Raw genomic sequence first — 22023 nt, 5'->3', positions numbered from 1 at the left:
ATAGAAAAGGATTATTCACTCTCATAATACAAGATCTAAGGAGCATCAAATGAAATTATGATGTGGCAGATCCAAAACAAGCATAAGGAAGTACTTCTACATATAGCACATAGTTAAGCTGTGGAAGTCCCTGTTGCAGGATATTGGGATGCCAAAAAGTATACTTGGGTTCAAAAGGTCAATGGCTAAATTTATAGAATAGAAATCAGTCAAAAAGTATTAACCACAAGTATATCATATCTGGCTTAGTCAGTTCTACAATAACAGATTGCAAGAAGCTGGATGCTTATACTCTGTTTGCTTAATCTGTTCCAATAATCTTCCCTGAACATCTGTTAGTGGCCTGTCAGAAACATGATATCAGAAAAGATAGACCTTTCATCTGACCTAATTATATCTCTTCTAGCTTAAGAACATTAAAAATGCTACAAAAATCAATGGGCAAAATTTTATTGATTATGACATACATGTCACTTCTCTAAATACCCAGGAGCAAAATACTAAGTCCCCTAGCCTATCAACACCGATCAACATTTTTATCAGAATGCCTACCATAACATTTTGAGAAACAACCCCTTAAAATAATGTTAACACACATTTAGATATTCAACAAGTCTGAACTATATTAGAGAAAACGATGTTCAAAAATCCATAATTAAGTCTCAGACTTTTAATTACAATGCTAGAGATACTAGAAAATCTTTAGCAGCATAACTGGCTTTTTGAACTACAGTCTAGGCATAGGATGAAATTCACTTTATTGGACCTGAGAAGTTGAGTCAAAAGATCAGTTTATGTGGCATTAACATATACAGTATTCCTGGTGCTTGCTGCAAGTCAGTCCAAAATACCAAACCAAACACGATGCTAAGCATGGTCCACTACATTCACTCATTAATTAGCTCAGTATATTCCATGACTGGAATCCATCCTATGATAGGCCACTAGAAGCACCCTCTTCAGCAAGACTAAAATGTAAAGCTTTAATTAGATGAAAGGCTGATAAATCTGATATCCTGGATTTATGTGACATCCTGTGACCCAGAATGCAGTTTTAACTGATAAACGTTATTATTGTTATTGTTGCTATTATTATCATTATTTTGAATATTTTCATGGTAAAACTTGAATACATGTATACCATGGTTAAGGTACTAGATTCAGATAAAATACCAATTAGGAATTATTAAAAGAAGAGTTTAAATATTCATTTAGAGTACAGCAATACGTATTAAGAACGGTTTCAGTGGATTCCCTCATAAACGTCAAGATTACTGTCATCTGATCATAACACAAGTGCAACTAACACAGCTGCCATGTCAGCTTCTCTTCAGGGGCTAGGTCTTAATCATAAATCAACTGAATGACTAATTCAACATTGTTAAAACCAGCAAGTAACTGCTTGGAGCCATTCCAGTTTTTACATATTTCAAAAGGTCAATACACCTACTCAAACACACAATAGTCCTATCTTTCACAGTGTTTTCTTCTTTTCTTGAATTGAAAAATAACACATTGGCACTTAAATATAAGTGTGCTTTAACTCACAATTAAAATGTTCATTAATTCTGAAAGAGCTACCCAGTAAAACAAAGACAATTTTAGTTTTCCTCTTCACCCAAAATCAAAAAGCCTCTCCTCTCCTTTGCTGTTTTAAACACTTTTATAGTTGCAAAAGTCTGATGAAAACATTTTATGGCTGAGCATTTCCTGCATTAATCTTACCTTTGTTATAGTAATATTACAAATTAAGCTCAGAAATAAACTTTTTTGAGAAGAATGACTACGACTTAAATGTGGCTTGCATTTCAAATATGAATACCTACCCCTCAAAATAATAAAAAAAAATCATAAAGTGGAATCTAACAGTAAAATATATTCTAATAATTTACATCTGCTTGTACCACACAAATGACAGAAGCCTACCGTTAGCATCCTTCATAGAAAACATTTATTCTACTCTTAAATATAAAAGCTATGTTGCATAAACAGAGGATTTAAAGCTGTGGCAGAGCAGCCGAAGGAAAGGAAATGGCAATCTCTCTGGTTCTAGTAGATGCCTTTCCCTATCACACAATGTTTCCCACTCATAAATACATGACAAATACTTCCTCAATCATTTTTTACGAGCAGGGATGCACAGGGGGTAGTCAATGGCTAGCTTGAGGGAAAATAGGAACAGCAGGAGGCAGAAACTGTACTGAAAATGGCTATGTGGTAAATTCTCTTCTGGAACATCACTCAGATACCCAGGCTTTGATCTTTCAGCTACAATTACACTCACATCCATGAGATCTGGGTACACTTTTTAAAAACTAAATCATTAATTGTAATAGAAACAGTTAAACTGTTTCATTATATGACTCCTCAACTCAAACATCTGATTTTTTACAAATTAAAAATTGCAATTTATCCAAAGATTTGCTTTCAATTGGGTTTAACTATGTCATCATCACATCTAGTCTCACAAAAAACATGGGGTGACTGGCGACAGCTGAATCACAGACTGGCGTCGCCTAAGTAGTCTGGCTACCATTAGGGTCTGGGAAATGGTATTTACTGTACAATTAGAGCCAGTGAGCTCTACCTGTAATCATCCAAATACAGGTGTGAGGATCTTTTTTTTTGGACAGGAAAACCGACTCATCCATTTTCACATAAACTTCCACGTCTGCACTGTGACAGCAAACCTTAAGAAACCACAGCATCAGTACTTTGAAAAAAGCATCACCTCACAAAAACAGAGCAAATGTGACTATGCTGATTTTAAATACTTCCTTGGGTAGAACCACTTCTTATCTTTAAATTGTCATACCCAAAAAATATTTAGAGAAACAAATTAATTTAAAATTATAAAATTTGGCCAAACATGAAGAGCTTACATTATTATATTGCTTATCAAGCCCATTCTGAAGTCTGTGTTTGGGACTGAGAGGGTTTGCTATTAAAATACATTAAATTTTGTTCTTTAGTACCAACACAAAATGTCTTGGAGTATCAAAAGGACAGTTTTAGTTGCAGTAATTTCCCAGAATTTATTCTAATGATTTATTGGAGTTAACCATCTGACATTAATTATTGTTTTGGCTTCCAGTCTATGAATGTTTATTTTTCAGTTTAAAGCCTTCTCACTCTTTGATATCATATGGAAATGAGAATTTTTAATGGAAAATTGAAACCATGTGCATCTAAGTACTTAATGAAGTACAGGGAGAAACAGAGGGTGTACTTTAGGAGAATTCAGATATTCCGCTTTAGATACTTTTGATTTGTTTGGATGAGTTACATGCATATATCTGCTCACAAACATACATTTATACATCTTCAAAGTATCTCACAAGTACAGTGTTTAAAATTCTGAATTGTAAGAAAAGATTTGATGTTTGGTTGGGTTTATTTTAAACTAAACACACTGCTATAGATTTTCCTTCATCGTATACTAACTACCTAATCTGCTCCCTCCTCCACAGAGCAGTATTTATGCCATCTAGAGCTTCCAGAGACATGCTAAATGCTGTACTTCTCAACAGCGGATTCCCACCATATGTCTACCATCTTAGGACTGGATCTTCATCCAGTTCACTGAATGTCTGATAGATTGATTCTGTAACCATCATCTACTTGAGTCACAATACTGATGTCAGAAATACCTGACTAAAACCTGAGCTGCTCATGGCATTAAAGCCCATCAAAAGAGGCCTGTAAACCACAAGCAACACACAAGCAGCAGCAAGAAAGCCAGGCACCCGGCTGCAAACAGAAGAGTAATGTTAAAATGTGCAATTTTGTTTGAAGGACTTCTGTGCAACTCACATAGCTTTAGTCTTCTGGCATTCAATTAATTCCTTAGGAATGAAAAATATGCTGTTCAGACAACCAGCATTATAGTACATGATAAAGCCATATGTTTATTTAAATTAGTTGTTCTAAATCAAATCTATTTTCTTCACAGTTAATGGATTCATGTTAAAACGTAAGGAAGCACACTCTTTTCTGCAGTTTCAGTTAAGGTTTCACCATATGCACTGTACTCAAGCAGCAGTCAATGGGAGCATAACAAGTAACAGAAGAGCAAGATTACTTCATATTGCTATTTTAATTAATATCCTTGGTGATCTAAATGTGCAAGGAATTACTGACCATGGAAAAATACGACACAGAAATATAAATTTAGACATTTAACCTGTACACACTCACCACTTGTTTTTCTTTCTAATGTAGTCTTTTTCAGAGAGATTAACCAAGTAGATCATCGGTTTTGAAGTAAAAAACAAATGTTTGTTTAAAACATCAATCTGGAAGTGAGAATAAAGGGGGAGAATTTTTAAAACAGTTTATATCAACTTGAATTAATTTTATGATCATTTTCCTCATGGCATGTCTGAGGAAGCTACAGAATTCGAGTGTAATACATAAATCACAGATAAGCATAGATTCAGCTAATAAATTTAACATTTAATACACTACGAATATGAAATCAAAAAAACAACAATAACAACCAACTCTAAAAAGAGCCAGTAACAGGTAGCAAAATTAGAAGTCAACTCATGGAATAATATTTATAGCCTACCTCTTTGTCATTCCAATCATGATAGAAGCGGACAGCTTTCTTTTCATCTATTACCCATGTCTTGATTTTGCACATTACATCCTATGCAAGATCAAAAAAAAAACCAAAGTCAAAAACTCAGCTGGATATCAAGACTATTCTCTTCCATAAACAAGGCATATATACATTAAGATTCAAAACATACATACAAACTAAAAATTAGATAATACCTTTTAGAAACAAATTTTTACTCTCCCAGAAAAACAGAAATTGCTGCTTTAAAAGTTGCTCAAGAGCAATATGGATTATTAAAGGCATCCAAATCCCACAATTAGAAAGTTAAATACACAATACTCAAGTATCATCTCTTGTCACCCCAAACATCAGCAGAGCTCATAAAATACATGTAAAAATCAGTACATTTTAGATTGCTTTTCAAACTCAGTAAGACGCAACATTTCAGCATCCAGCGGGAGAGACCACGTACAATATAAACATGCCATTAAGAAAAGGGAATGGGTGGGACAAAACACAGCAAATATCTTTTTTTTTTTTTTTTTTTTAAATTGTGAGCAAAAGAAATGGAGCCTATTATTGATGATCCACCCTCGAGAAATTAATTCAAATGGCCAAAGCCCTTTTTATTCCGCATTAATTTTTCGCCAACACCTTCTCCCTCCCCCCCCAAAATGAAACCTGCCAAAGCCTCCATTACACAATGGCAAGAGCCTTGCACTGGTGACCTCCAACCAGCTGCATTCACTTTCAGAACATCTCTCTCGGCAGGAAATCTAAAGGCCTTTTAGTTAGCAAGCTAGTGTGCATTCAGAAGGAGTAACTGCAGGAAGAGCCCAATGTGCTTTGTTTCTCTGGCCTTTCTTCACAGAAAGATTAATCATCTGTGAAATGGAAACGGCAAACAGCAAGTGACACAAACTGAACCCTTCAAGCCTTTCCTCATCAGTTTTGTGGTCGTGAATCCGAAAGCTGCGTGTGGCACGGTTCTCCTTACAGGCAGGTGTTAATAAAAGGCTCTTGGGTCTGAAAGGTCAAACTCTGCTCTTCTAGGAGTAGTACATTTTAGAGTCGCCTATTTTTTGTTGTAGATAATTTATGATCATGCTTTAAATAATGCATTTTTTAAGTTGTAATTGATGCAACTGAGCATTAAGAACTTTAAAATACAAGGAAACATTCCCTGAACTGTTGAGCACACAACATTTTTTGCACCTAATGCTATGCAGTTGAAGTACATTTATAAACAACCACAAATAACATCAGTATTTACTACCGTCTTTTCTAGTCTTGCAGTAGCTTTAGTGGAGAAAAAAAAAAAAAAAAAGCTCTTCTAAATCTTCAGATCCTGATTTGAAACCCTCCAGGAACAGGACTCCCCACAGGTTTTAACAAGGAAGGGGCAAGCTAAAACTTTTAATGAAATCTAACATGTTCTGCCTAAGAATAATCACTTTTACTCTCCTATAACTGAATTTCACTCATAAATGTTTAAAAGTGGCTAATATAACACCATTTCCTACAAGGAGAAGATCAAAGTGCTATATTACAAATGCATTATGATTAAAAAAGCACTGTGCAGCTTTGCTATTAACTGTTCTTTAAACCCTAAAAGGCTTCCCATAGATCTCACTTGGCACTGCATATACAACCTTTGACAAGTAATGTAGACCATTTTTATTCATTGCCTAAAATTGTAGGCAATTATGTGCGTCACACTGGCCACCTGCAAATTCTGAATGCCTGCTCCAGTTGTCAGAGCAAAAAACTAATGTCGGAGGGGATTAATCTAGGGGGAGAGAGTCCTCTTTAATGGCTCCAGCAGGTGAAATGGCCCAGCTGGTTACTATGATGAGTGGCCAGAACAGCTTATGTAGAGACATGCAACAAGATTACACATAAAGAAGAAAACAGTGGTACCATCTTATCTTTAACCCTATGTGCTTTTTATTTTTTAATTAATCAGTATAAACAAGATAAGGGAAGCAATTCTACCAGTAAGGACTTTTCACTTAAGATCTTTATCCTCAGCTTCTCTTTAAATAGTATATATAAAAATCAACACAACCATCAAGATTCCTGTTCAGCAGTGAAGGAATTCTGGTTACAGGCTATTTTAGATTTTAAACTAGTTCTGTAGGCACTTACCACATGGCTTTCAGCATTACAGTTTCTCCCACAATAGCAACGCCTTGATACATATAAATTGGAGTCAATAAAAATTTGAAAGAAAAAAACCACTATAGCACAAACAGCCAAACTTCTAGGCTTAAGCAGAAATGAAAGGAGAGCTACATAACACAGAACACCCTGAAAATTTCAAGCATCAACACAGCAAATAAAGTTTGGCCTTTCTAAAGCCTATCTAAGCACAGACCTGCCAATCAAAACCTTTCTTTCACATTCATTTGCTACTTACAGTGACACACAGATCTAAATCCATTTTGGCACTTTGCTACTTACAGTGACACACAGATCTACATCCATTTTGGCACTGACCTAATTTTAAAAAGTTCTCGTTTACATACCTGACTTGATGCTGTTTGCAACTGTCATTCTAAAGGAGTGATTACAGGGACAATTCCCACAGGTAAGGCTGACCTACAGCTGAATATGCTGGGGGGATCTGACAACCGTATACTTGCCATTTTATTTTGGTTTTATAGGGAAGCTGGCAAAGTATTCGAAAACTTTCTTTAGATAAAAGGATGGAAACCTGTAAGCAAATACAGCATTTTTGTATGAAGCTGATGAAGCAGTGAGACACAAAGAAGTTCTCTGATGGACTATCTGGGCAGCAGTCCCAACATGCAGAATGTTAAGGTAGACAGTCCAGAAACTTAAAAATGGGTCAGCTGAACTTAGATTCCCCTGCATCAGTGGTGGTGTTCCACTGAAATGAGACTTAATATAACTCCTTAAAAAGGAAATTGTTAAACACAAATGACAATATGAAGAAAGGCAAGTGTTTCCACATCTCTTTTTAACTCAGCTGCCCCAATACTCTAAAAAACCACACAAATAGTGCATTTTTAGGTTATTTCTCATCTAGCACCATTTTTAGTTATTTGCTTCTATTTAGGACTGGTGAAAGAGTATAACCCAATCTTTTTATCTTCTCTATCACTGTAACAGTCATTTAAACACATTTAATTACTACTCAAATAAACTTTGAAATGCTTAATAACAGAATACAGACCAATGATCCACTTTGTTTCATTAGATCTGGCCTCCCCAACTGCACACTTTGAGGTCAATCTGTCCCCAGCAGAATGATCCACTTCACCTTCTTTGATGAGAGGGGTACTCTTGTTTTTCAGTTAGCAACACTATTACAGGAACCATTCAGAAAGCCACCAAAAATCCCTCCAAATTCCAATTTGCTTGCATTTGTCAAGGCATATGAAATATAGCAAACTTCATGAATATCAAATATCACTGTTTTAAAAATCAGTTAATTTCTGACTATATTAATTTAGCACATATGAATACAGTGATTTTAATTTATGTCCTGCTCTCATTTTCCAAATAACCACAAGTAGTCAATCCACAAATGCTAAGCAGGACATTAACAGTAAGTCCAGCAGTATAAAATAAGGAAATACATGTAAATTGCATATAGCAGATTTACCAAGACTTACTCATGAGACACTACTGTGTAGAAAAATGTGCATACATTAACAGACTTTCTGGATGAATGATAGTAATAATGTGTGCCAATGCCAAATTCTTCTTACAGCATGAGGGACTAAACTGAAGCTTGGAAAACTCACTTGCCTACTTGGCATCAGAGAATTGTGATTTTTTTGTTGTAAATTAGCAGGGCATGTAATTAACTTCCGCAAATTTAATAAAGAAATAAGCAGTTGTGAGGATTATCACTTCACACTTCAAAGTGCAAGCGAATTCCCTGTGATCTTGCAGGCAGTGCAGAAGTCTCCACTACTACAGAGTAACTGTGAGTACAGTAGGGGTTTTTTTCCCCCCCACCAAGGGAAGTATGGAGTGTTTTCAGCACCTTATTCAGCCCCTTCAAAACTTCCAAGATCTAAAAACTTACCATCTCCCTGTAAAACTTCAAAAGCAGTTAAATACATTATATTAAAATGTTTCAATTGTCTAAAATTCTACCATTTACACTGCTCTGCTGCTTGGAAAAGCCACAAGGAGTACCTAAAACATTATCTGTAGCTCTTAGTTAGTTCCTCTCATTTCATACTGAAGTCCAACACCATTGCATACCAATAATGAAGGTGGTAGTGTATAAATAACATATTCTGGCTTCCCTAAGGAATCTGGCTCAGTGGCAGAAGGTATTTCTTTAATAAATCACTGCATACACCAAATGGAGTCAACACCACCTAACCAGTAGGTCTCAGAATACAACTGTAAATAAAAACCCCAGTGTGCATGTTTCTGGTGGCACTCCAAACAAACTCTTTGCATTTCACTGTTACCACCCTTCAACAGCCAAAAAAGGCCATATTAATGACACATACATTCCGAGAATACTAAATTACTAAGAATGGGAGCCTATGTAGGGACCAGGACTGCCACACAGCTTTAGTGAAAGCAAACAATGCCTTTCAATACAAAAGCACTGAAGTTCATACACTGCTGGGCAGGGGACAAAGGGAAGATGGATACAGTATTTACCAGCAGAGGACTTCCCTCTTGCGAGAGGGACTGAGAAGCCAGGAGGCTCACAAGCACATGAACTGTACTGTAACTAGAAGACTAACGCAATCTTGGAGTATATAAATAGCCTAATGTCCAACGGGAATAATTCTGCACTTATCTCTGCTGAAATAATGAAAAACTGAGAAAAAACAGAGGTTTTGAGAAAGTGCTTATGCATGAAGACTTGGTGTTCTTAAGTTCTATGCTTTTATTCTTACTGCATTTTATATATACATATATATAACAAAAACCTCACATATACGGGGTTTTTCACACTAGCATAGGGAAATCAAACAACTGCTGAAGCTTGACAAATACAGACTAAAGCTGTGTTTTATTTCTAAGCAGTAAAGATAATTAATTACTGGCATAGCTTACAGAAGTTAAAAGTAATTTATCTCCAGCCAGAAAATATTTCAATAAAGGTTAATTCTTCCTGTAAGAGATACATTCCATTTTAACCACAGCTGTAAGAACTAAGTTGGGATATACAAGAGATCAAACTGGATAGTTATTATTCCATCTGGCCTTCAAAATTTCTGTCATGATTTTTCAGATACAGATAGAAAACAATGCTATTTGAGGTACTCAGCTAGCTTAATTGTGCTGCACCAAGAGCAATTTACTGAGTACACACTTTTTTCCTTGTTAACATGAGATGTATGGAGTGCACCAAGCCCACAGTCCTTCCACTCACAGCTTTCCTTGGAAATCTTTTCACTTCTATTGAGCATAGCCTCAGCTCTCTGCTTTTCCTGGAGGTTTTCTGGCAATTTACAAAGTTGAGGCTGAAGTGACACTGTAAGAATTTATGCTAAAAGCACTGTTTAAAAACAATGGTATTTTAAAGGACAATTAAGACAAATTTTGCAGTTTAAAGAAAAGGCGAGATGATGTTTTTTCATTGTGGTAAAGTGCTTAAATAAGCTGTAGCTGCTGGGTGCAGGAAAGAGAACAAACCAGGTACTGCATCAACTGGAGTGACAATGAGCTCCTGTGTGGTACAAAACAATGTCTAATCTCTTACAATTCCCTTGCTCACTGACTTTAATAAAAATACAATGGGACAAGCAATGGATTTAGGACAAGTGTATTATCCTTTCTGCTATTTAATACCTTCTCACAGAGCCAGTACAAGCTGTACATGATGTAAGATTTACTTAGAACTAGATGCCAATAATGTTTATGAACCACAACACGCACTGTCACCCAAAACATCCTACAGGCATTCCAGGCAATGTAATTCGTGTCAATAATCCCCAAATTCTCCTGTGTGGGTCATCCTTGTGGGCTCCTACAGCATTATACATAAAACAACTCAGTCACTTGTCGCCTCTCAAAGAAAAAAGCCAGCAAGAATACAGAGAGCAGTCTAAAGCATGCTATCTACAAGTGATTATTTCCAGCAGTTCAGAAATTCAGAACAGGGAAATTGCACTGAAAAGCAAAATGAAACATATTTTGCGGAGTTTCACTCAACTTTTCTTACTGCATCAGCCTATACACAATAATTTCCAAATAAATCCATGTGTGAATGCATTTGTTGTAGATGTGAATTAAGCCAAATGAAAAAGGTGTCTTTTAGAATACAACTATTCGTATACAGTATTATTTTGGCATATGCACAAACAATTTAAAATGGCTTGGATCTAGACATACCCAGAGATACATGATTTACAAAATTAATTACTTTAAGCCACTTGTCAAATCTACACAGGAAAGATCAGCCTTGACAGAAAGTAGTTAAGAACTGACTTCTCTTTGTCTACTGATAATACCAAAAAAATCCAAACATGTGTTTTCACATTATGTACTTTTAAGTCAGGCTTTACTACCAATCAATTCACAAACATCTGCCATCCTACATTCAAAATGTTCTTCAGAATGAACTTTAATTTCCTCTAAATACCACATTAAGCACAGTAAATGGTCCACTCAAGATTTTAGGCATAATTATATGCATTAAGAATTTAAATATTTTCTTGATTCCCTATGATTTAAGTTAACAATTGTAAAAGCCATCAGCAGAGAGTATGTCAACAGTGTACGTGTACACTGCTCCTTTCTTTCCACCTCTTGTGGAACAAACTGGCCTCTCAAACTCTCCTTGCATAAGGAGACCAAAGAAACTGGCAAAAAAAATTTATACAATTCATCACTGTATCTATCTTCAACTCAGAATGAAAGAAAGGTGAACATTCCCAACTGACATCATCAGTTAGAGGAAATAAGAGTTCAGCCATCCGTGACAATGCTGGCAAGCGCTTGCAGCAAGAGGTCAGCGAATTCTGCTTGGCACCATCCCATTCATCAGAATATTGCAGGAAGGAAAGATTTCATCTTGTGTATATAGGTAAGAAGAAGAAACGGAATCTACCAGTTCTTTGGTGTATGTGAAGTATCTCCCATACCATATCGGTGATTGTAACAACAAATCAACAAAAGATGAACAAAAGATGAACAAAAGAACATCTTTCAAACAGTTAATATATTCTCAGGACAGGACCAAGACATTAAATGTAAGGCAGGAGAATGGAAGGGATTAAAGCTACATCATTAGGAAGATTTTGCTTCATAGTACATATATGCTGACAAATACAATGACCATTGGCAGAGTGTGAGTATTCTAACAGAACAAAGCTTTCTTTGAAGTTGAATATGCACTAGATGGTTCTGGTACCATTACACTAAAAAGGAGTCTCTAACTGCTCTTTTCATAACTACAACTGCTTTTCCTCCTACAAAATGTGCTTGATTTGATAAACTAATTTTATTTTTAAAATGACAGACTTTACAATGGAATTCATGTATCTTGCAGGACTTGGGAAAGCATCCCATTTAACCAAACACTGCAAGTTCAAATGCAGTGAACGCTGATCAGACCTACTGTAGCAGCCACCTTTCAACTGAAAATTGGAAGTTCAAACACTGTGCACATTGATTCTGACTTGAAGATTTTGTCTTCATACCACTAATATAATTTTGTCTTCATCAATAATCTGCATCAACTCAACTACAAACAACACCCTTGTAGTCAGATTTATATATCTCAATACTGTTACCTTAACAATTCTTGCACGCTGGAATTCAAGATTTTGGGCACCAACAAAGGGCTGAAGGAATAGCTATCTGTTGCAGAGCTATCAGTTTCTGAGGACTAGAACTGAATCAGGCTGGAATGGTATTGGAAGAGAATCCTACAATAATGTTCACTTAACTGTATTAGAAGATATTAACTTGAAGACTTCCGTCTCCAAGGCTGAGAGATCCCATTAATTAAAAAATATTTTTTAAAATTTTATAATTTGAACATTCTGATCAATGAAGTAATACATATTTGAATTCTATTTTTAAATCCCCTGCTATCCAAAATGACAGATTAATAATAAGCTAATAATGAAGTTTAACTCAGTATCTCATGTCTCTGCATATACCAGCACCAGACAGATTTAAAATATAAAACCAAAATTACTCAGATTGCTTTCTGAAATTATATTTGTTCTGTTTTAATACATGCAAATAACAGGAGAATTTTTATTCTATAACTTGTCTTTAGAGGGTTATAGCCAAAATAAAGGTATACCAATCTGAAAGACTAGTACCCCTAGTAATAACAGTCATTTCTGAGAAGGCAGAGGGAATACTTGCAAGACAGACAACACATGTGTAAAGGAAGCTATTCCAAGCTTACGTCAGCATTATATGTTGGTGATCTTGGACCATATTGTGCCATTGATTTTTAAGTAGAACTTGAAAATTATTTTATTGATAGCCCCTTAACAACAGTCAGCTATTTTATTTCTGCTGACAGGGGATTGAGAAATCAATTCTCTGAGAGACAGGACAAACAGTTAACACTATTCAACTGCCAAGCCAGGTCACTGCACTAAGGTGAATTTACCACCTGTAGGCAATGTGGGCTTAGACAGAGGAAAAATGATAATTAACAACTTATAACACCATGCCAGAAGGCAGGCAGTCAAGTACAAACCTCAGATTTAAGTACTGTCGACTGATACACACAGTCAATTTTCTATTTTTCTCCTCCTAAACCTTTTGGAGATTTCGGACTATCAAGTTACAACTGTGGTAGCTTACTGATAAAGCGAATCCCCTAAAGCAGACAATTCGTATTTATGAAACAAGAGAAATGAGTTCTGTAACTCTCAACCAGTTGAAATTCTTAAGTCATTCTCATGTCTTCACCTTGAATTGTTCCCAAAAGAATGGGGGATAGAAAACAATAAAAAATGAGAGACACTAAAATTTTAACATTGTGCTTAAAAACAAAACCAATACAATCTAAAAATACCAAGTTTTTTCCTTTGTAACCTCCTAGTTTTCCTGAAAGGAAAAATGACTGGTAACACTCGGTGCACAGACAAGAGCTGTTTGTTCCACATCTCTGCTACAGAAGAAGAATATTGCTAAGAAAAGAATATTAGCCATGGCTGCGTATTATACTGGCAAATAATTTAAAAAGGCAAATCCTGAGAAGTTCTCTCCCAGTCCTGTCCCATCCTCCGTTTTTTTGAAGACAAACTGTTTGGAAAAAAGTATTAATTTCAGGCCATACTGTCTCTTAATGATTTTTTTTGCCCGGCAAAGAGGAAGCCTTGAACATTAGCTGCAAGCTGCATGGAAGTGTTACTAATTGTGCTGGACAGGGAACTCTCTCTGTGACAGACAAGCTAAATGCAGAATGCAATGGATTTGGGAAGTGCAGACTGATCAAACAGCCAAAATACACTCCTAACATTTGACTGCCACTTTAGGAAAGAGGCATAATCTTTAACTGCTTTTTTCACCCATCCCACATGGCTTCCCTCCTAGACCTGTAAATCATTTACTGCACAGTCAATCCCACTATGCTATACCAGTATATTATATAGAATGCAAGCACAGGCCTTCGCTGCAACACAAAAGGTGAAAGGGAAAGAGGCAAGGCAAACTGTACAGGAGTGCCTCACAACCCAGTGGATGAACATTTCCAGCCCAGCAGAGCTGCTGCTATAGTCTCACAGCTACACAAACCTATTTGTAGAAGTTGCATAACTGGACCTAAGGATTGATTTACCAGGAGAAGGAAAGAGCTTTCACAAGCCTTCACCATTAAAAAAGTCCATTTATGAAGTCTAGTGTACACCTTAGAATTCAAGCATATAAGTCCCAGGGGAAGACAAGCAAGAAGGTCCAAGGTCAGCAAGACTCACAGGCATTATGCCCCACAACACTTCCTTGAAGAGATTCCCTAGTGACTATAGCTCCTATGTGCCGACTTTGTCTCAAGGGAAGCATTAATTTGTGCCTCCCCACTCTGTTCAGCCACCCCTTCCCATGAAACAAAGGAATTTCATGCCTTTGAAACCTCTATTGTTGTTGACAAACTCAGTTGAGACTGGTCATGTGTAACAGCTATTATTGGGAACAGACCTGGCAGAGCAACATGACTCCAAAAACCTGATGTTTTCTGTGCAGGTGTTTGTAAAAACAGTATTAAAAAAAACCAACAAATGACAGGAAGTTACAAATACAAGGTGACAAAGTCATTTTGACCAGTGAACTACAGATGATGTAGTAGTAAGGAGACTGAAGGAAGAGGCAAAGAAATGGACGAGAAACTGAAGCTGGGTAAAGATAAGACTAATAATAAAGAGTTGAAATTTTTCTTTAATTAATCTAAATCGCATTTCTAGAGTTCAGGTTTTTACTTACTGTCTCCCTTAATATGAGAATAATCTGACATTTTCTGTTTTCAAACACATACCAACTTCCTGTAGTTAAAAAATGAATAAGAGTAACTCTTGCCATACAATCATAACTGTACCTACCACCCATTAAGTTACACGATCACTATTACAAATTCAATTTAAAACACGCTGCAGTTATGATTCTTTGTAATCACAAAAGTGCCAACTTCTTCCTTAGCACAGGAAGAACACAGATTGTGATATAAAATCCTCAAAGCATCCAGAGAGGTACACTCAAAAAACTAGACAGGAACGTTCCATCACAAGGAGCTGAGCAAAGCTGTTTCCAAAGACAGCCACACAACAAAGTGAGTGAGAAGAGCTCGAGGCTGGGGCAGAACAGCATCACAGCATTCCTCATTTTCATCATGTCATACCAATGTAAAATTTAGCCTTAGGATGAACTTTGAATTCCCTACGGGCAGGATTTTTGCTTGCCCCTTTCTTTAAGATGAATTAAAAGGTGAAATACTGTGTGGATGCTATTTGAAACTGTAGGCATAAACTGCACTGTTCCTCTAAGCACGTGAAACCTTTTGTATAAGATAAAAATCACTGCCCACGTGTACCCAGGGCTGGGTTCACACGACAGATAAGACCTTAAATGAAGCATGCCTGGTTCTCTCTCTCTGGGCTTACATGAAAGCCTTTAAATCATCCAACAATAGCTATTTTTTCTGGCCTAGACCAATCAAGGAATAAAATACTTTTCACGCCAGATGCGGACTAGTTCTTCACCAACAGAAGCTACCAAAGAAGTGCTTTTTAACACTGCATCATGGAGCTGAACATTTTGGAGGGGGATGTTCACTTTCAGTTCCTATTTGTTTCCAAACACTAGGTAGGGCCAACAAATTTCACTGCACTTCAGTACTGATAAATTAACCAACCAGCACCAATATAACAATGTTTTTCTTACTACCTGCTATTGAAAAATCCATCTGACAAAACAGTATTTTTTAATACTTACTTGCTAGACACAAATAAGCTACTTCCACACTGATACACTGCTGTAATAATTAGAGAATGCATTTTATGTACCACCTGAAATATTTCTAGAATATTAATGACAAAGAAAAATGGATAACTAGACTACTGGCAAAGTGCAGGGGACTCAAAAGACAAGTGGCAGTAAAATAAAAATTAGCAAAAAACATAGACTGAAGTTGATAATTATTATACATCACTAATTTACAAAGAAACACCATTGCTACCCTGTGATAATTGAGCTCATTTAAGTAGCTTTCCACAACAACATCCTAAAATTAATTTCAACTAGCAGTCTTTATTTAACATGCGCTAAAAGACACGAAGTGCAATCACACCTAAAAAATACCTCCACTTGCTGGCTACAGGAATACTAGTATCAACATCTCAGTAGAACTTAACAGCAGGAATAAGTCAGAAGTGACTGCTGAACTTTGAATTACAACTAGACATTGATGTAAGTTTGACAAAGGATTGGCAATTCTCATACAAAGCTGTGTCAGAAAGAAAATAACAGTTAAATTTCAACACTTACAATTAGCTACATCTATGAAATCTTACACTGACAGTACAGCAAGTCATTCTAGTATTTTTTCAACTCCTAATAACAATTACTTTAAAATACATATAAAAATAGTAGTAGTGTTTTGTATTACGAGTGGGATCAGTAAGAAAACCCAACAATACAAGTATTTCAATTCAATGCCGAGAGTACTTATAGGTCATGTACTTACATATTCAGGTTTTAATTTCTTGTCTCCTCCTCTTACAGCTACTTTTTCAAGCTTATCTATGCTCTGCATGATCAGCTCCTCATCCTTAAGTCTAAGTTCTTCATGTATTATTTCAATGTCACGAACAGGATCTACACTTCCTTCAACATGAGTGATATCATCATCTTCAAATGCTCCTAAAACAAAAGAACACTTAAATTACCTATTAAGATAAAAAGACAAGAAATAAATACTTAGAACATACTAATGAGTCAAAAAAGTTTGAAATTGAAAAGTCACATGGTCATACCACCCATGCAAAAGTGTCATGTGCAATGTTTTATATCACACTTGTTTAGTATATTAATTTACATACCAACTCCAGAATCCAAAGCTCGCTCTCTGTAGATACAAAGCATAGCACTGTGCCATTTCAGGACAGGACTTAAAGCATTTAAGAGTTTCTCCCACAAAGGAATAGGCTAGAGCAGTTTCCTGAAAATAGCTGGTGTGTTTAACAATATCTAACCTAGAAGTAGCAAACATAGTAGCTAAACTGAACATCACAGAACATTTTAATACACACAGTAATGATTACAAGAATCATGGAAAGAAAACCTTACAAATCACCTTGGCAGACCTCATCGGCTGACCAATTTTACGCTTTAAGAAATGAAGAAGTTCTAGACAAAGAATTCTGAAGTTCTGAACGACTCTTAGTGTTTCCAAGGGAAACAGGGCTTAGAAAAAAAGGCCTGAAATCATCTGGCAGACCTCGTCCCTGTTTCAATCTACTTTATCACTGTGGTTCTGACGGTGATTAGATAATGAACCACTCAGACACACAATTTACACAGCAGCTAATTTCATCGGCCTGATTTGAGGGTATGGTTTTTAGGGGGCCATCAAAGAAGCAGATGAAGGTGCATTTGTCATATATGAGTGACAACCATTCACAGTATCTGAACAAAATGGTGCTGGCCCTTATTAGAAACACATGCTATTATCACATATTTAAAGTGCAGTTGAAGCCATAATTTCAAATTGCCAACTGGCAACATAAGGTTAAAACAACCAGATATTACTGACGCATGTGTGCTGACTTCATGCCCTTCTGATGACAATCTGGCAACATAATTCAACTAGGATTGAAATTATCAGATAAGCAGCATTGCTTAAAAAAAAAAATCCTGCTCCCCCCCCCCCAAATCAATACATGTTTTAAAAATAAAAATATTAACAGTTAAAAAGAGTTTATTACTTCTTCCTGGATCAATTTTCAGAGTATTCGCATGCCTAGCCTGTAAATACTAAAGATATGTATGAGAAATCAACCATGAAAATAATGTTATTTGAACATTACCAAAATTTAAATCAACTGATTTCTTACACAGGAAAAAAATCCAAGACATTTCTTGAACTGAAAAAGATAGGAAACAGGGTGAACAACAAACAATTCCTTAACTGATATACAGAAAGTTGTGGGAGTTCTTTGTCATCATGCAGATCTTAAACTTCATCTTTTCCTTTAACTAACTGAAACCCCTGGTTTTAGCAACAAAGCTCTTATGCTCTTATTTGTTTTATCAACAAAGCTCTTATCAATGCACATGGAACACAGATTTAAAATGCTGTTCATAGTTAAATATCAAAAACATTTTTACATAAACTTATGAATAGGCTTTCAAACAGTGGTTACCAGAAGTTCCCTCCTCTCTCATTAACTTTTTCTCTCCAAAGATGATCAGTGAGCTCCCTTGGTACAAGCAAAGCAATAGATCCTACTCTGATGCTGGCCATGATGGGAGAACAGGCTGCTAGAGCAGGGTGTGGAAAGTCAAATGGAAAACACTCCACACTAATCTATACCAATGCCAGGCAGTCAAGGAAGATACCACAGCCCTTGTCTTCTTTAAATCCTTACCTGCACACCTGACTGAATGAGATACAGGCTGTTCAGATGAGCAAATACTAGAAAACAGTTTAACAGCTCTGTTCTAATTTACAAGGAAAATGTTGAATAAAAAGGGTAGAAGTAGGAAGATGTCACCACACAGATCAATAAAAAGTCTACTTGCCTCAGCCTTCTCAACATATTATGTAGATACATAATATTTATGCAGCTAAAAGTTTATCTTTCTTCATTGTATCAAGAAAAAAAACCTCCATTACCATGTAAATAATATATTCTCACAGCCTTCTGCATTTGGTGGCCATGGGTTTAAAAAACAACAAAAATCCCCACACTGTTAAGTCAGGAGAAAAGCTGCATGACTATGAAGATCTTGCATTTAGAACACAAAAATAAAAAGTAAAGTAAATAGCTGGTTTTGGTCTTAAGAAAGAATGAGGCTTTTCTGAAAAAGCAAGTGTAAGGTGAATTACTAACAACACAAAACAGCTTATATATTAGTTATACTTTTCTATTTTCTTCAACAATAGCAAAATACTTCTCCAGCAATTATCTTCATTTCTTCACATCTTCCCATTCCTTTTCACAAAATTGTTCTTTTTCCATCCAAACCCAATTAATTATGTTATTTCCACCCTTATAAAGTTGACTCTATACACTTCATCTTTGCTCTCTTCTCAGTTCACTAAAGGCTTTAACCCATGGACTCTTCAATGTTCTGCCAGAGTTTTCTTCAGGTCTCCTCCTTCCATCACGCCTGGGTCAGCAGCCATCCTGCAGCTCATTCAGGCAACACAATGACAAGAGACCTGTGTCTCTCAACAGGCGGTAGCTTGCTTGGGTAAAAAGCCCCTCTTACTGAGCTGATGATTTCCCACTAGAGGCAACAATTCTAACCTTCTCCTCACTGGGTTGCTTGATTCTTCTCATGGAATGAATGAACACTAGTTATCTATTCCATTAAAGCCATGGATTTTGAGTTTAAACTTCCAATTCTACATTTAGAGGAACTCCCATTTAGACAGATACAGTTCATAAATAAAGTGGTAGCTTTATACACAAAAGACCAAACTGGCAATAATGTCCACCTCGGTACAAATGAGAGATTCTTCAAGGCAACAGGCACTGAGCTTTATTTGTGAATCTTGTTCAGAGCTTGTCAATGTCAACTTCAGTCATCAACCTAAACCAGACCATCCTCTGACCAACAGCCTAGCTAGAGACATGGCAGGAGGATACTTAAGAAGGAGGGAAGGAAAAGGCAGAGTGAAACTACTATGATGAAAGAGCCTTAGTTACAACTTTGTCTCGGTATCCATGTGGGATGTATCTTGAACAATTTATTATGTCAGCCTCCAGCCTGCTTTGTAGTGATGGTCTGGTACATAGTACACTGAGCACAGTAGGGAATTCAATTCTGGTCTGCAGAGCTGCATGCAGACATAGCAAGTCAGAACTGGTGGTAACCTTAGGAATTAGGCTTTGGGCAAGAGATGAGATCTCTTGGAAAAAGTACAGCTGTGAGAAATTAGCAGTTAAACTACTAGAAAAATGTTTTACCCAGTACCTGATTTTAAAAACTGCCTATATCAAAATGCAAAGTAGTAGGAAAAAATGGAGTTATAAAACCGAGTTTATAAATAAGACATACAAGAAAGCGTGCATATTGTTTACAACTTTCAATGATGAAAATAAGAACTATGACCTTATTCTACAAATCTTACAAATATCTACAAATAGATCGCTAACAGTATATTGCTATTTATTACTTTGTCTTTCTGCCTTTGTGTGAAATCCCCCTGTCAAGCAAGGCCTTTATCGCTCTTGTTAGGGAAGATGATATGATAGGTCCACCTTCCCTGCAGCATACACAGCAGCAAAACAGAAAACCCAAAGGGTTTATTTTAAAGTACAAGAAATGGGGTACTAAGAATCCCATCACTGTCCAATTAAAGATAGTGCAATAGCTGTACATTGAACAAGATGCACAAGGCGGACACAGGCTATGAATGCTCAGTAGCACTAGCCTAAGTAGTTGATACCGTGCACTATGTAGAAAAGCAGCCTGATGGAACTAAAAGCTGCTGAATTGGAAGAAGCAGGGAAAATGGGATGTGGGTCTTGAGATACAAGATGATAGCAAACAAATGAGAACTTTGTTTTTCTAAAGGAACAGGTAAAACTGTCTTGGGTATCAGGAAAAGAAACCCAATACCAGTTTATGGACACTGAAGAAGAAAAATGAGAAACAAACGTTGACAAAGAAATCCTCAGATTGGCTTGTCTGATACTGCTCTCTCATTACAACAGAATCCATGAGAAAAATAAGGGGGAGAAGGAGAAACAGACATTTGGTAGTCTTGTTTTGATCTCAAGCTGATTATAGCTTGAGAGAGAGCTTGGTAGAAAAACGAGAGAGCAAAGGTTCCCCAAAATTATACTAACAGGGCATCCAGGTGAGGAAGCAAGCAAAGGACTAGAATGGGATAGTTGTAAAATAACAGAGACAGCAAACACTGTCATATGTCAGAGGTAAAGCCCATTCTGGCGATGAGGAGTGTTTAAATTTGATGAACCTCAAACACACCATGTCTGTCTTCTTATTGACATAATGAGGCCTCAACTTCTGTGAACAGGAGGGATGTTTACAAGGTTAGCATCTTGTTCACACAACATCCTCTGTAGCACACTCACACCGGCCAGGCTACTGGAAGCTGAGCTCTGTGCTCTAGCATGCAAAGTCTTCATTAAGAAATCAATTTTTTCAAAGTTGTGCTAAAAAATTTGTCTTTAAAAAAACCTGTTGCGATATTTTGGAATTTCAACAAACAACAACCTGATCTAACTACTTTATTTATTTTAAAGTAATACTAATTAAAAAGTATATTTACAATTAACATCTCCAAAACTAGCCACACCACTGTGTTCTCAAGACAGTATGACCAATGGACAATGACCTTCCGCAATGAATATAATGAAAATCCATTGTACCTCCCATGTCTTCATCAATGCATTTGCTTTTAAAACGTAAGGACTCAGCATTCCTTGAACATTACCCCAAACCACACCACCTTCCTTTTGACTGCTTTCTTGAGTTAAACTGCCTGTGCTCCAAAACTGCCCTCTTTCTACTACAGCAAACTGTGGCATACTACTGTAAGAGGAAAAAGGAATTAATCTGCCCTGTGGACAAGTAATACGTACATAAAATAGAATTACCCAAGAATCTCCCCAAGGAAGCATCTGTTTGTCAACAGCTAAGCTAATCCTACAGCAGTACAGGAAGGTCAACTGAGAAACCCAAATCAGTAATTTCATTATTTAAAAAATTATTATAACTTCTCTGGTGGTCTCACTCATGTATCCTACCAGAGGTAAACTATAATTTTATCAGAAGTATGTCAAAAGGAAGTTGAA

The 22023-nt window shown here is 36.4% G+C and overlaps 1 protein-coding gene across 2 annotated transcripts in view; it reads right to left on the bottom strand.

The window, feature by feature from the left end:
* OLA1 (Obg like ATPase 1) overlaps positions 1–22023 on the bottom strand; it is a 98379-nt gene that overhangs the window by 34596 nt on the left and 41760 nt on the right. For both annotated transcript variants that reach the window (XM_032114964.1, XM_032114966.1), the window contains 3 exons: positions 16716–16891; positions 4571–4651; positions 4198–4295 (listed from right to left, as the gene is read on the bottom strand). In XM_032114964.1, coding sequence (XP_031970855.1) covers positions 4198–4295; positions 4571–4651; positions 16716–16891 — 355 coding nt within the window. The remainder of the gene's footprint in view (positions 1–4197; positions 4296–4570; positions 4652–16715; positions 16892–22023) is intronic.

The sequence above is a fragment of the Corvus moneduloides genome, chromosome 7 (assembly GCF_009650955.1).
Source record: "Corvus moneduloides isolate bCorMon1 chromosome 7, bCorMon1.pri, whole genome shotgun sequence".
Lineage (NCBI taxonomy): Eukaryota > Metazoa > Chordata > Aves > Passeriformes > Corvidae > Corvus > Corvus moneduloides.
The sequence above is the reverse complement of the archived record's forward strand: the minus strand, read 5'-3'. Positions and strand labels throughout refer to the sequence as shown.